Source organism: Rhopilema esculentum, chromosome 1 (assembly GCF_057945365.1).
Source record: "Rhopilema esculentum isolate cy_ngs chromosome 1, ASM5794536v1, whole genome shotgun sequence".
Lineage (NCBI taxonomy): Eukaryota > Metazoa > Cnidaria > Scyphozoa > Rhizostomeae > Rhizostomatidae > Rhopilema > Rhopilema esculentum.
The window spans coordinates 698,859-714,226 of record NC_142815.1 but is presented as its reverse complement, the minus strand read 5'-3'; the positions used below and the strand labels follow the sequence as shown (position 1 = coordinate 714,226).

At 34.8% G+C, this 15,368-nt stretch overlaps 3 protein-coding genes and 1 pseudogene across 3 annotated transcripts; all 4 read left to right on the top strand.

Annotated features, from left to right (window-relative positions):
* Positions 1 to 2,349: 2,349 nt before the first annotated feature.
* Positions 2,350 to 3,935, top strand: LOC148960611 (uncharacterized; annotated as a pseudogene).
* Positions 3,936 to 8,703: 4,768 nt separating this feature from the next.
* LOC148960610 (uncharacterized) lies at positions 8,704 to 9,203 on the top strand. Its single transcript, XM_089113992.1, has 2 exons — positions 8,704 to 8,814; positions 9,080 to 9,203. The coding sequence occupies exons 1-2, from the start codon at positions 8,704 to 8,706 to the stop codon at positions 9,152 to 9,154; spliced, it is 186 nt and encodes a 61-aa protein (XP_088970118.1). The 3' UTR covers positions 9,155 to 9,203.
* Positions 9,204 to 14,000: 4,797 nt separating this feature from the next.
* Positions 14,001 to 14,386, top strand: LOC148960609 (uncharacterized). Its single transcript, XM_089113961.1, has one exon. It carries the CDS (start codon positions 14,048 to 14,050, stop codon positions 14,384 to 14,386), a length of 339 nt encoding a protein of 112 aa, XP_088970087.1. The 5' UTR covers positions 14,001 to 14,047.
* A 208-nt stretch (positions 14,387 to 14,594) lies between these two features.
* Positions 14,595 to 15,149, top strand: LOC148960608 (uncharacterized; the record flags this gene model as incomplete). The annotated part of the gene is made up of 1 exon (XM_089116147.1): positions 14,595 to 15,149. A coding segment is annotated over one exon (555 nt), but the record flags the coding sequence as incomplete, so codon positions are not given.
* Positions 15,150 to 15,368: the final 219 nt, after the last annotated feature.

The window sequence follows — 15,368 nt, the reverse complement described above, 5'->3', positions numbered from 1 at the left end:
AAATGAATTGGTGGAAAAAAACTTTTTTCGGCCTTATTGACAGAACCATCGCAAATGCCTATATCACATTCTGTAAGGCTACTGAGCAGAAGATTCCAAGCTTGCTCTTCCGACGTAATTTGACACTCGCCCTTCTCACACTAGAAAAGCCTTATAAAATTTGCCGATGACACATCCCTGTTCATTGAAATCCTTCTTTTTAATAGATATATATGTTTATAACATTGAAACATAAAGGTCTACCATATAGGTTTTGAATGTTTTGTTCATTATAACAACAATATGACGACTTTATCATCCATTTGTTCCATGTATATGTCCGGGTTTAACGAATTTTTCATTACATAGTCAAATGAGGTTATTAGATTAGTGCAATTAGGACTTAGCAGTATCTTGTGACTTTCTGACTCAGTTTTTCTGTTTACCTTATTTCCTTATTGTTTATAACAATTACACTGAAGCTTGAGCCATTTGACGTAAATTGAATGCAGCATTGTCATTGGTAGTTTATTTTGCATTAACTATAGTATATATAGATCGTAAAGGGTTTATTTGTGTGGGTGCAACTGGCAGTGACTTTGCAGACTTAGCTGATATGTTGATAAATGATCTGTGAAAAGCAGAGATGAATGCTTCTTTGGTGTCCTCTCCTAAACAAAAAGTTCAAAAGAATCAGCAAGGATAAATCCTGACAGGTCAAAAAACCTGGTCCATCGATCCTGCATGTATTTGTGTTCTACTGAATGAATAATGGATGAATTGGGGTAGAAAAGAAATATTGGAGGAAGGCGTAAAGCTTTTGCAACATAGGTTATCAGGCAAATTAAGGATAATTTGGACCATAAATCAAACTTGAAGCAGCTTGAGATACAGATAGATATAAAATACTGGCCACCCACAGCAAATTATTCGCAGGTAGGAGTTTTATTTACAAGATATTTACAAGACTGCTGTTAATGAAAAAGACGATATTTCAAAGATTGATAAGTTTTTGTACTTGAAGAACTACTTGGAAGAACCTGCCAAAAAAGTAATAGCTTGTTTTTCTTCGAGTAAAAATAACTATGTCATAGATTTCAATATCCTGGAACAGAGATCTCTAACCAACCTCAATAAAAGGGAACATATCAATTAGCTTCTAAATGTAGATGTTGTTTTCAATGAGAAACATGTTACGAGGAGGCCCAAACTTTATGACACTAGTCCCCATCATGGATTGAGAGCCTTAGAAGTTGAGTAACCATCATATTCGGACAAATGTGTACATGTTTTAACAAAGGTTCCAGAGGCTTTTTGTCTGAGCATGATTCGAGGAAGGAAGAATCAGGGTTGTCGCAAGGCAAGCCTTGTTGGGAGGGTGTGGACTAAAAATTTATCTGAATATAAAATTTTTGCCTTGAATACTTTAGTTGCTGTCACAAACATCTGAAATGCATTTTGTCAATCTAACTCGCAAGCTCTACCCTTTTAGAAGATGGTTGTAAAGGTAATAAAAAAACCAGGCAATCTTAAAAGGAGTATTTTCAGTACACTTGGAAAAGTTAAGAAAAATTTTTCCAAAATATATTAGCCCATTTATAAGATTGCTGATGCAGGCAAAACCTCTGATTGCTTTGTTTTGAAAAGCAGGGGTATCAGCTTGAATTTTTTAGACTCTTTGTGCAAGGGAAATGTTGTTTTGCCTAAGGACGCCAAGGTTAAACTTAATGCGTCTTGGATTAACTTCAAAGATTGGGTTTGTATATTTTGTTGTGATGATAATGAAATAATTTTTGAGGAAAGTCTTCGCACAGCAGTTTTAAAAGTGAAGAAAAGAGTTACTGACCCCAAATAGCACCAACAAAGGCCAGATGTAAACATTTTTCTTAATGATTTTTTATTAAACCAGTTAATAGATATGAGAAAAGAAAGCATGAGTTAGTTTCAGGTGTGTCAGATTCTCAGCACATTAATGTTAAAGAGAAAACAAAGATGATTACAATTTTATTAGAAAGGTTAGATGAAAGTGAAGTTAGAATGGGTTAGTTAATTGATAGATTGAATGAGGAGAAATATGGAAGAATACTTGCAGAAGGCTGAGAAAATTTAAGATGGAGTTCAATGATGCTGTCAATGATATGAAGGCTAGGGAGGGGGTGTTAAAAGATCTTGTTGGGAAAATTGGTACATTATATGCAAAGAATGTTAATCAGAAGATAAAAAGAATATGCCAGATGCATAATAAATTAAAAGAGGAGAAAGAAGATGTGCTTGTAGATTTATCCACAGAGTTACTTGACAGAGATGAAGAGCTTGCAGAGAAGAACCAGGAGATAGACAAACTAATAGAGAATCTAAACAAAGCCATCCATGAAAAATTATGTGCACAAAAAAATTAAAACTCATTACAAAACACAATTAAGAAATAAATCTATTGAAAGTAGCACCAATATATTTAATTCAAAGACTGATGATTTGAAAGAAAGAATAACTGAACTAGAGAATGAGAAGTTGGAAATTGAGGAAAGAATAAATATTCTTTTGAAGGGAGATAAGATTTTTTTTCTAAAATGGGAAATATGTTGATGAGATTCGTATGCTGTATGAAGACCTGCTTTGTTTAGGTGTTAGCACAAATAATGTTGAAGATGTTATTATGAGGCAAGGGCATTGGCACAGCTTCATGTTTTTGATGAATTAAAAGAAAACTGGAGCACAGAGAACAGGATTTTGCTTTCTGATGGAACTTAAAGGAAAGGCAGGTCATTTATAACGTATGATATTTTCAAATATGATGGAGTATGTTTAATAACTGGCCTGAGGGAAATTGCAAGTGAAGATTCTGCTACACAGATAAAAGTTTTGCAAGATGTACTTGGTGATGTTTGTTTGATGTTTGTTTCTATGTTTCAGGAAAGATGTTTTGCCAAGTGTTGTTGAGGGTTGGGAGTCTCTGACTAATTCGATGTTGGGAATTTTGGTCTTGTTGTTGATGGTTGGATTAAGAAAATTATTAAAAGTATTAAGGATGTGATGTCAGATCATTGTGCTGTTCAAACAAAGTTTGATAATTTGTTTACTTGTTTCAGAAAAGATATTTTGCCAAGTGTTGTTGAGGGTTGGGAGTCTCTGACTAATGTGGAAAAAGCAAAGTTAAGTGGAGTGAACGAGTTTTTGTGTGGGTTACACTAGTTTGTAGCACTAGCAGTTCAAGCAGTGGCTTGTTGCAAAATCTGGAATTCTTTGTGTTGAAAGGACAAGAAAATTAGTTGTTTGGCAACCTGGGGGTACAGCAAAGGTGAATCAAGGACATACAGGTTGATCCAAACTGTTTGTAAATCAGTGCAAGAGAGAGGATGCGAGAGGTCTGGACAGATGATCAATTTTAAAACCTTTTTAGAGCAAGAAAGAAATCTTAATAGAATTCCTTTGGCACCATCTTTTGGTAATTGATTCAATATTTTATTTCACAATGCTACTGGAACTTATTTTTTAGGAGGACATTTGAAGATTTTTTTTAGCATTATGGGAAAGAGAACAAGCTTCTCACATCAATTAAATACGATCTTGAAGTTACTTACTTTCTATTAGCATGCAGAGCTCTAGGAATCATAGATAAATTAATAACTGGACCGCTCTGGAGAGCAAATATTGTAATCAATTCAATATTTTATTCCACAATGCTACTGGAACTTATTTTTTAGGAGGACATTTGAAGATTTTTTTAGCATTATGGGAAAGAAAACAAGTTTCTCACAGCAATTAAATAAGATCTTGAAGTTACATCCTTTCTAACAGCATGCAGAGCTTTAGGTATCATAGATAAATTAATAACTGGACCACTCTGGAGAGCAATTTTAAAAGATAGACATATTTTAGATATGAATGTTTTTTACCAAGGGTTATATGATAAATTTATTTTGTTGGGGTCAGATGCATCTGAATTTGTCTGGTGATATGAAATTATTTGGAGATGACATTTTGGTCAACAAAGATTGTGTATTTGAACATCTTTTTTTGCCTAGAGATGAAGAACATGAGCAGACGACAAAGCAATGTTTAGAAATATTTTTTTGTGGATTTGCAGCTGTGACAAAGAGGTTACTGGGGAATCATATAGGGGAATTTTAGGATAAAGAGAAAGAATAAGCTTTTAGCAAAGAAACAAAGAATGTAGAGAAAAGTAATGTTAAATCAGAAAGATATTTTGTTGTTGAGGGTTGGGAGTCTCTGACTAATGTGGAAAAAGCAAAGTTAAGTGGAGTGAACGAGTTTTTGTGTGGGTTACACTAGTTTGTAGCACTAGCAGTTCAAGCAGTGGCTTGTTGCAAAATCTGGAATTCTTTGTGTTGAAAGGACAAGAAAATTAGTTGTTTGGCAACCTGGGGGTACAGCAAAGGTGAATCAAGGACATACAGGTTGATCCAAACTGTTTGTAAATCATTGCAAGAGAGAGGATGCGAGAGGTCTGGACAGATGATCAATTTTAAAACCTTTTTAGAGCAAGAAAGAAATCTTAATTGAATTCCTTTGGCACCATCTTTTGGTAATTGATTCAATATTTTATTTCACAATGCTACTGGAACTTATTTTTTAGGAGGACATTTGAAGATTTTTTTTAGCATTATGGGAAAGAGAACAAGCTTCTCACAGCAATTAAATACGATCTTGAAGTTACTTACTTTCTATTAGCATGCAGAGCTCTAGGAATCATAGATAAATTAATAACTGGACCGCTCTGGAGAGCAAATATTGTAATCAATTCAATATTTTATTCCACAATGCTACTGGAACTTATTTTTTAGGAGGACATTTGAAGATTTTTTTAGCATTGTGGGAAAGAAAACACGTTTCTCACAGCAATTAAATAAGATCTTACATCCTTTCTAACAGCATGCAGAGCTTTAGGTATCATAGATAAATTAATAACTGGACCACTCTGGAGAGCAATTTTAAAAGATAGACATATTTTAGATATGAATGTTTTTTACCAAGGGTTATATGATAAATTTATTTTGTTGGGGTCAGATGCATCTGAATTTGTCTGGTGAATTTTAGGATAAAGAGAGAGAATAAGCTTTTAGTAAAGAAACAAAGAATGTAGAGAAAAGTTATGTTAAATCAGAAAGATATTTTGGAATGCCAGACAACCGAATAAAGTTAAAAACCAAAAGCAAGTGATTTTGCAATTGAAAGCTTTATTATGTTCAAAGCTAACAAGACAGGGGGATTAGAGGGAGAAATTATCATAGGAGAAAAGAAATAAGTTCCTAGAAATTGCAAGGAAATCTAAAAGGTGCAAAGAGATAAGTGCTTGGCATCAAAGAACAAATAATTATGCAAAGAGTACAAAAAATGTCAGAAAAACGAGAAATGAAGGAAAAAGAGGGAAGCTCTCTGATTGCAGATACGGCTTAGAAATAAACTCTATATTATTTTGAGGGCATTGACATCAGCTGAGCTATTCTTCATTCCCACTTTTATTCAACAATTTCTCAAGTCACTGATCTTTTTAATGAGTAAGAATCTTCGCAAATCTTTCCTTCCTTGTTTGCAAAATGCATAACGTTTGAAGCACAAAATCATTTCAATAAGGAAATTAAGAGCTTTGAACAGTGCATAAAGGCAAAGGCTGGGCTTAATTGCAGACCCTGTAGATTTAGTCCATTTGTCTGTATGATGGCATTGTCTACTGTTGTAAAAACTCCAGTTATGTCATACTTTCCAAATATGTCATACCAATTATGTCAAAGATACTGCTAGGCTGATGAATGTGTTACTGAATTCCCAAAGCTGACTGCCTCCAGTCTATTAGAGAGATAAAGTCGTTTGAGCAATATAGGGGGATAAAGAAAAACACATGGAAAGCCCGTGTAACTAAGAAGCAGCCTCCCAAGAAGCACATCGAAATGGTGGTTATTTCAGTTGGCCTGATGTATTGGCACTAGTATGAGCAGAAGCTTAAACCTAAGCGTGGCAAAAGATTAGCAGTCTGTGTTTCAACAGCAGATCCATATATGATCATTCTGTGGCTGGATACGACCCAAAAGGTGAAACGCCTGTTTGCGGACGATGCCAAGCAATTTAAGGTCTAGTTTGTTGGCAAAGCTGCTGTGGATACAGAAGGACCTTTCAAAGAGTATTTTACATTGGTACTTGAAGATGCTAAGAAGCACATTCTGTGCACAGGTGATGGGCAAACATAAGGCTTAATCAATGATGTTGAGAAAGTAAGAAATGGAGAGTTTTATCGATCTGGGCACTATTTGCACTGGCATTGTTGCTTGGCTGTGCAGGACCACGCTACATGATGCCTTGCAATGTGTCACGTTTGCTGAATGGTCCCGAGATTCGCCCTAAGGTAGAAGAAATTCCAGATTTGGAAATTGAGACAAAATTGCAAGAGTTGCTGCGTGCTAAAGACTAAGATGACTTTCAAAATCAAATTACTTCATTCACAGAGCATCACACTAAGATAATTATCATTTTTGCTCTTTTATCACTTATGAATTATGCAATTGTAAAATGTTGTAACCCTCTCTTGAAAATTATGTAAAGGCCATAATTATCCGATCAAGTATCGCAAGAGAAACAGGTTCGCAACTTAAGTTCCCTTGCATTTTCGTGGCACAAATTTTGCAATTCCTTTGCATTGTAGGTGTTCTATGCTTTCAGTATACTATGCTTTCAAAATTTTTTGATCTTAGCGTTTAACTCTTTTGAGCGTTCAATTGCATCTCCTCCAAGTTAAACGCCCATAGCATTCCCACTTGGCGTTAAACTTGAACACTCAGAGTTGAACGCACTTAGTCGCCTAGTGGGAACCAAGCTTTAGATGTAGATATTAAAAAAGCCCATGTGAAGTGAGGAGGCTAAAGGGGCTATTATTGCAAAATTAAGTTTTTCAATAGCAATTAATGTGTAATAATTCAAAAATAAAGTAATGGAAATAAAAAAATGTCCCTAACTCTCGGCCCCCTCACAACACAGACAAGACAGTATTGTGTATCAAGAGCAAAACAAGCCAAAGATAAATTGGGCGGCACATATACACATATATTAAAAGAAACTAAGCTTGCATTATTGGTGTCACCATCATAGCTCCTAGTTGGTAATGATGGTATAAACTGGAAACGAAGCTCTAGGATTATAATAATTTTTTTTCAATTCAATTATAATATACTAAAGCTTTTAATTACAGGCTACATGATTAAACATCCTTATAATTGATAAAGCCTAGGGCAAATAAAAAGAACTCAGATGAGCTATCAAGTTATTTGCCCTATTATATTGCATGCATAAATTAAATTGAATACCATGAACTAGAGAAAAATTTCAACATTAAGGCACAATTTTTGGATAAAGGTTAAGGTTAACAAATACAAATTAATAAAAAGAAAAACAATGAAGAACTAAACTATGCAAAATAAAAACAAAAATAAATAAAAGAAAAAAAGGATGCCAAAACTCAATATCAAATTCAAATGCTTATAAATTGAGAACTGGCAGTTTTAAATTAGTCATCGCTTATAATCACTTATAAACCTAGACACCATAGTAACCTAGAAATCACTTATAAATTAGTTTCTAGGTGACAAAATTAGTTTTGAATCCATTTATTCAAGGCTTTCACAAATTTTTGTTTTGTTTTGGATTGTTTTATTTCCAAGGGAATAATATTGGAAAAAGAAAAATTGTTAATTAGAAAAACTGCATTACCTGAAACCAATCAACACCACAAACTTATTTCAGCAAACTATTGGAAGAGAAAGCTCGCACTGTAAACCGGTCTGATATCTAACCTTGCCCTAAAATAATGATATAAAGACACATTTTACTGACTTTGTTATTCATAACTATTGATAAATTTACAAAATTATTACTTTTGAATCAAGGTACCGATCGTTTTTTATCAGTGTTACTTAGAGCACCTAGTTTGTTCACATTACTTTCAAATTACTTTAAGGTTCCTATCTGATTACCCAAAAAGATCTGTTTGGCTAGCAAACATGCATCGTCAAGACTCAAGACTGGAGTCCAAGTCAATACTCAAGGATCTGTTCAGACCATTTCAAAGAATCAAGTATTCAGCGTGTTGGTAGAAAGGCAATATTGAAAAATGATTTAGTACGGACAAGATGTAAACAATTCCCAAAATGTCTTAGAAAGGTTAGACTTGATGCTGACAATATAACCGATACATTTTACGATATACCAAATAATATCTTCTGTGAGAGGAGCACAAAATAAAAAAGTTATAAAACAATGTAAAGAGATTTTCATAATGATGCAAACATGTATATATTGAACTGTTTAAGTTAGTGTATTTTGAACTGAGCTCTTATTTCTTCAAATATCATCGTTGTTTAACAATTTTACTCTTTTCATGTAATTAATGCAAGAGTCGCATTAACTTACCAAAGGAAAAGTTAAAATGCTCCAACCAAAAGTCGCGTTGTCGAAAAAAACAAAATTAAATCATTGAAAAGTGTAGTTAGTTAAAGCCTTGCGCAAGAAGAATACAATTTTTTCAAATTGTGAAGAAAGACTAAACAAAGGTATTTCAGGGGTTCCACTGGCAATCATAATAGTTGGTAGAGGGGGACTTGTTTGGAAAGCCGGTGAACTTCAAAAGAGCGACTTATAGTTTTGCTTTTGAGGTTGAGCCATACATACCATCACCGTGCAGGCGTCAATCTCAAGTCCAAAACAACAAAGGCAAACATGGCTGACATGGATGATTTATTTTTGTTTGGAGACGATTTCGACGGAATCTTAGAAATGCTAGATGAAGATGAAGAGATCGATGAACATTTTGAAGAAGCTATCGATGAAGTATGTGTTTAAGTCTGCTGAAAGTTTGGCAATTTTAGTGATAAAAGTTCAATGTTTCGGCCTAAGTGAGAAAAAGATCACCAGATCAATTCTGATTTGTTTTAGCTCTTGCTTGAAACCGTTTTTTTCGATTAAGCATGAAATACAAGCAGAACTTAAGCAGCAACTTTATTATCATTTATCAATTTTATTGATTGTACTTGGTTTTTATCCTTATTTAAACGAAGGCTAACTCTAACTAACTTCTTGTTTGCACCAATGACAGGTTCTTCTTGTTTGCAACTCAAAAGGATTAAATGTCAACAATGTCACAAGGAATGCAAGAGCAAGAGTGGACTGAAACGCCACAGAACTGTAAAGCACAAAGTTATCAAAAAGGAAGACCAAAGAAAACGACAAAGCTATTTAACAGCCGAAACTTATTGAAGGATTGTTGAGAAAGCCAAATTAAAATTGTGCGACTGCAAAATGTATCCACAGCTAATAAGAGAAGAAATCAAGTCCTTCAACTGCAACATAACATCAGAATTCTCTGAAATTCAGAACCTATTTAACTGTTTAGTCGACTCTGGAAACGCTGAGAGATTATATGCTGCCTTTACTCAAATATTGTTTTGCATGCTATGAAGCATTTTGAAGGATTATCAAGGAGGGCTGCTACCCTACTATCAACTAAGGTTGCTGACAGCATACTTGCATGTAGTGCTGAAGAGAAATAACTTGAGAGTCATACATGTATTCCCTCGACCTAACTGTCTGATAAAGAAAACCTGGATTACAGTACATTGAAGGTTATGTGCTTCCAAAGCTTTACAACAAGCATGCAATTGCAAAGAAGTCATTAGAAACTGAGCAATCACTGTCAGTACTTAAGTCTGGAAAATTAGAAGACCCTTTTGCTATGGAACAGAAGTTGACTACATCCTTAAATTGTGTTGGTCTATGAACAATCACAAAAAATAGTGAGATCATTTTTGGAAGAACTCAACACTACTTCAGAGAGGGCACTTCATCAACTGATTTGAAAAGCATTCCTATTGCTAGTGTCATATCAACATCCACTCATGATGCAGAAGTTGTTGCAGCATACAATGCCTGGCTATCTGACTCTGACCTTGTAATTGACAGTAAATTAGCAAGAGATGTTTTTTACAATATCACAAATTTGTATGTAAAAGTTCGCTCATTTTCTTTTGTAAAGGACATAATACAGAAACAAAAAATAAAACTAAAACAGCTGAAATCAAAAGCACTTTGCAAAGTCATCAGTAGATCCTCCACAGAAATTGACTAAAAAGGTAAAATTGGACTGATTTGCTAATAACAATCACCACTTGTTATTTAAGACAACTTCAACGTACATACCATCTTTCTCTGCCTACAAGGCCAGGGCTTATCTGTGTTAATAAGGCTTTTTTTGGCAGGCCGATCTGTGGGGTGCTTATCCATAGGGGGGATTATTCGCAGATCAAAAAAAGTTCAGTGAGAAACTATTAACTCTTTGGTGAAAAATGAACAAAAAGAACATTACATTAGAAACTCGATAAGAAAAACAAAATATTTATCTATTAAGAAAAGAACAGGTACAGTCCTATTCTTGTGTTAACTCTTTGTTTCGATCTGAAAAGTACTCCTGTAGCCATGGCTTGAAATCAGCAATGATGTGTTTAGAAAATCTTAGCTTATGGGCAGAGTAATGCATGCATTAGGGAAAATTATAGGCAGAGAAAAATGGTATGTTTTTACTCTTGTTATATAAGTTTATTTAAAGTTGCTGTTGTTTTTTCCATATTATAAACCATAACAATTCAACAATGTTTTGTAAATTTGTAAAAAATCGCATTCTTTTATTAATATTATGTGAACTGTGACTGATCTTATTTTCTTGTTGATGACTCCAGTCATACTATGGTCCAATGTATTTAAAAATATGTTCTTCTTGTAAAACCTCATTTATATATATTGTATGTTCTACTGAAGCTCAGAGAATATAGATAGGATATGCAATTGATTTCTGCGTAAATTTTAAAATTCTCTTTGTGTAGACATGTAACTGAAACATTAGAAATAAAAACTAGTTAAACATTATAATATTCTTTCATTGTTATTTTTTGGCGGCTGACTCTAAACTGATGGATGGCGTGATTTTCATAATATAAAGGCATGAAAAAATAGATCAATTAGTAGATCAAAAATAGATCAATTCACCTGTGAAGATTTGACATGATTTTCATTTCATCAAATAGCAAAAGAACATGTCGTTGCACTTAAAAGTACCTGTCTGTTAACGCTATTAGTTCTTGAACCACATTCTCCTGCAAGCCCCTTTTGGGTCAAATAAAGTTTTTATAATCTCTCAGTGTTCTTTGGCTTGGCAGTACCAGTATCCCACTTGTTGTTATCTCCTTATAGCAAGATGGTGATTTTGCTGCCAATAACGAATGATCCAGGGCTCTCACTTCGCTTCATAAAAAAATCATTAGAATATCACCAAAATATCCATAGATTTTTGTAAAATTCCTTAGAGGCATAAATTTGCTTAATATGCATAATTTTGGTTTTTTTAGGGTGGCCTGCTACAGCCGCACCACTTTTTTGCAATGTATGTACAAACTTTAATACTGAAAATATATTTGAATGAAATTTATCTAGCTCCTTTTTGTATTAATTTGTTTATTGTATTGTATTAATTCTCTGTATCATTGTATCATTTTATTAATTCTCCGTATCATTGTATTAATTTTCTGTAACATTATCTTTGTAGTTTAGTTTTTCGTTTCTATATTTATGACTATAAATTGTTAGTAGTGGAATTTTATTATATGAAACTGAAACTCTACTGAATGAAAATTATAACAACAATGAATTAACGTTTTTTATAATAATGCAATGATCCAAGGCTTGAAATTGAAATCAAGGAAGAGGTTGGTGAAGTTCAAGAATGTCACTGTGCTACTACACCAAATGCCTCATGGAGGCTACAGCACAATTAAATTCCAGCTGGATTCAGTTGAGATTTGCTTCCGCTGGCCCTGTTTTTTGTCACATAACTGGAAAGTCACAACTGCCATTATTTACAAATGGTCAACCGCAAAACAGCTGCATGCATGATAAGCCGGAAAACACATCTAACACCCAACTAATCTATTTGCTAATGATTTAGGCAACCAATACCAATATATTTTGGTGGGGAAGTGCCACAAGCTTTCTGAAGTTCAGTCATTATTCTAAAGTTATTTCTGTTCTGGTAGTGCTATTAAATTTTTCATTGCAAATATCTAGTCTGTTCCTGAGTGTTTTCTTGAAAGATGGCAACAGTTTCTTCTGATGACGAATGTTTAACTTCGCCCAAGAAAAAAGTAGCTCTTTCTAAAAAGACGTACACACAGAAGTATGCAATGAATGGCTTTCAGATTCTACATTCAAAGCCTGGTGGCTAGGTGCCCTAGACCTGGAATCAGCGATGCCTCATGCAAATTTTGCCAAAAATCTGTGTCTTGTTCAAAAACATCTCTACAAAGACATAGCGAAACATCACAACATAAGAAGGCAGCTTTGAGTATACTGTCAGCGAAGGATAGGAAGAAGAGAGTATCGTATGCCAGGGATGCTTTAAAGAAACATGACAGAAATTTTTGGACAGACGATATTCTGATGTATCTGGACAGAGTTTCATTCCATCACAAACAAAATCCGTATAACGATGCTTTGTGCCCAAGGGGACAAGTGTGGAGAACAAAAAAAAGGGGGCCTTGTGTTTACAAGTAAAGGATCAAAGAACTTGCCTGGAGGGCGTACCCTACATTTTTTGGTTGGTGTTTCCTATTCAGCATGGGTTGTTGTTGCGGAGGAGTACGAGAAGATGAACGCCCAGTGGTTCGCAAAATTTGTGCATGAAACATTGGACAGCACTCTCAGAGAATGTGCAGCAATGAAAAAGACGGAAAAACTGTTATTTGTTATGGACAATGACCCCAGTCAAAGGAGCGAATTGGCACGAGATGCTTTATAAGAAGTGGGTGCTCAACTTGTTGAGATACCAGTAAGATCACCGGACTTGAATCCTATTGAGAATTTATTCAATATTATAAAATGTAATTTGCGACAGGAGGCGTTGAGAGGAAAAATCGTGAAAGAGGACTTTCAGACTTTGTTTTGCAGACACTTAGTGACTTTGATGCAACTGTTATAGATAGAACTATTCGAAGCATGCATGATCGTTTGAGCACTCTAGCCATAAATGATGGATATAGAACTAAATACTAATTCAAAAAAACTCAAAAGTGTTTTTTTGTATGAAAGTTTCTAACTTGTGTATCATGAAATTTGAACTGCAACTTTGAAATTGCTTTTGTTCTCTATGGATTTGTTTCTCTGTAGTGGTTGACAGCTCCTCCCTAAGCTGCGTGTTTGAAGATTATTTTAAAATACTCATACTAGCAGTTCATCTGAATTTATTGCTTATTGTTTATCAGGAAAAAATTTCAAAAAGCCCTTTATAACTGACTAATTAGTATTGTTGTTCAAAGTTCTGGATAACGTCCATTGCTTACGTAATAAAAAGTGATAGAGTTTAATTGGATTGGAAAAATGCTCTTGGCCACGGTTTACCATCACGGTTTACCATTTTAAAAAAGCTTATAAAAAATAACAGGTTGCAGGTATATTTGGGTAGTTTTCCCAAAGGAGGTACATTACAACGTACCACAAGACTCATAACTTTCTAAGAAACTGGACAGATACTTTTTGAGAAAAAGCCAAAAATGTTCACGGTTTATCATTTTTGAAAAATATGAATCTTACCTGTTCCTGTTCTTAAATGGAAAATGGTAAACCGTGGTGATTTCTTTCAATTACACTCGAATAGACAAACGCGAGAATGGTTTTTTTTGTCTGTGGAATGTACATCATATTGTACCACTTTTTGCGGGGAATTATTTTAAAACTGTCATAAAAACGAGAAATTCAAGGGGGAAATGCGATGGTAAACCGTTGTCGTTTGGCTGCCGGGGTTCCATTCCACTTTGTACGGGGCAGCTTCTCTAAGAAGCAGCATCTGGAAATCATAAAGGTTGTTTTCCACTAGGCGGAAAACTGCGAGCGGTCCGCTTCGCACGCTCATCGGACATGCGCATTGGTAAGCTTAGTCCAAATCAAGTGGAGATTTCGAGCACGCTGAAAAGTAGAATTAAGTTCTACTTTTTGGGCGGACCGAGTGGAAATTGTGTTAACAATGGATGGAAGCTTGGTTCCCCTAGATCTGCAATCTGTTATTGCAACAATGATAAAAGCTCAAGCATCACAAGGGTCACCTGGGCCTTCGTCGTCGGATGCAATGTCATCTCAACAAGCCACATACTTGCAACAAGAACCTCTGTCTGATGAGTTGCCTAGGACAGTTACTGGGGAATTTGATGTGGAAATTTTCATCGAAGAACTTAAGAACTTCCCATGCTTGTGGAATACTTCACTGAGAAGCTATCACGAAAAGGACACGAAGCAAAATTCCTGGATGGTTCTATCGGAGAAATTTGGTAAAAATGGTAAGGATGGAGTTGCTTTGTTTCAGTAGTCAGCCTGTCACCAATATTTTTCCTCCAAGAGCATCTGGATTTCTCCAGGAGCATCCCAGGAACACCTATACTATTTGGGGTTTGCCTATTACTGTTCTGCAATGTTGTGTGAGAATCCACAATCAAAAAATTCTTTATTTCTTTGAAGATTTGCTTTAAACTACTAGGAAAGGGTTAATTTTTGAAAAAAATAAACCTTGAATTAAACTTGACATTTTTTCTCTAGTTGATTTTCTCAAGACACAGTTAAAGTATCTAAAAGATAATTTGAAACGATGTCTGGACAAAAGAAACAAGGAAACAAGATCTGGAGCTTCACACGCAAAGTTGCCAAAATGTAAATATTTTGATCAGCTTTCATTCATGCATGACAAGGTTTCTAGTCGTCAGACAGAGAGCAATGTTTCACTTGAACCAACCGAACCAACCTGTTCAGAATTAACAGACAGAGATGTTTGTCCAAGCACACATTTATTATCAAAGGAAGAGCCTGTAAAAAGGAAAAATTTAGAAATTCCAAATGGGAAGAGGAAAAAGGCAAGACAAGATTTGGGATTGGCAGTTGATGCCATGTTATTATCAACTATCACGGATATGTCACAAAATGAGAAAAAAAATACCGAGACATCCATTAATGAAGATGCTGATTCCCTCTTCTGCAGGAGCTGTGTTGCCACCCTGAAGAGACTACCTCCAAAGAAGAACAGTGAAGCCAAAATGGAAATCCAGCAATTGCTACATAATATTGAGTTTTCAGACTAAAGCTTTGAAACACCAAATTGATTTGTATCATAAACTGATTGTTATCTTTTGACTAATTTTACTTACTATAAATTCTCTTTTAAATCCCCTCTCAGTTAAGCCCCCTCTCTCCTATTAGCCCCCCTTTTAGAAGCAAAAAATTTAGAAGCCCCTCACTCTATTAAGCCTCATCCCCCAAAAGCATTGAATAGTGTCATAAATTAGCTTGAAGAAAGTAGT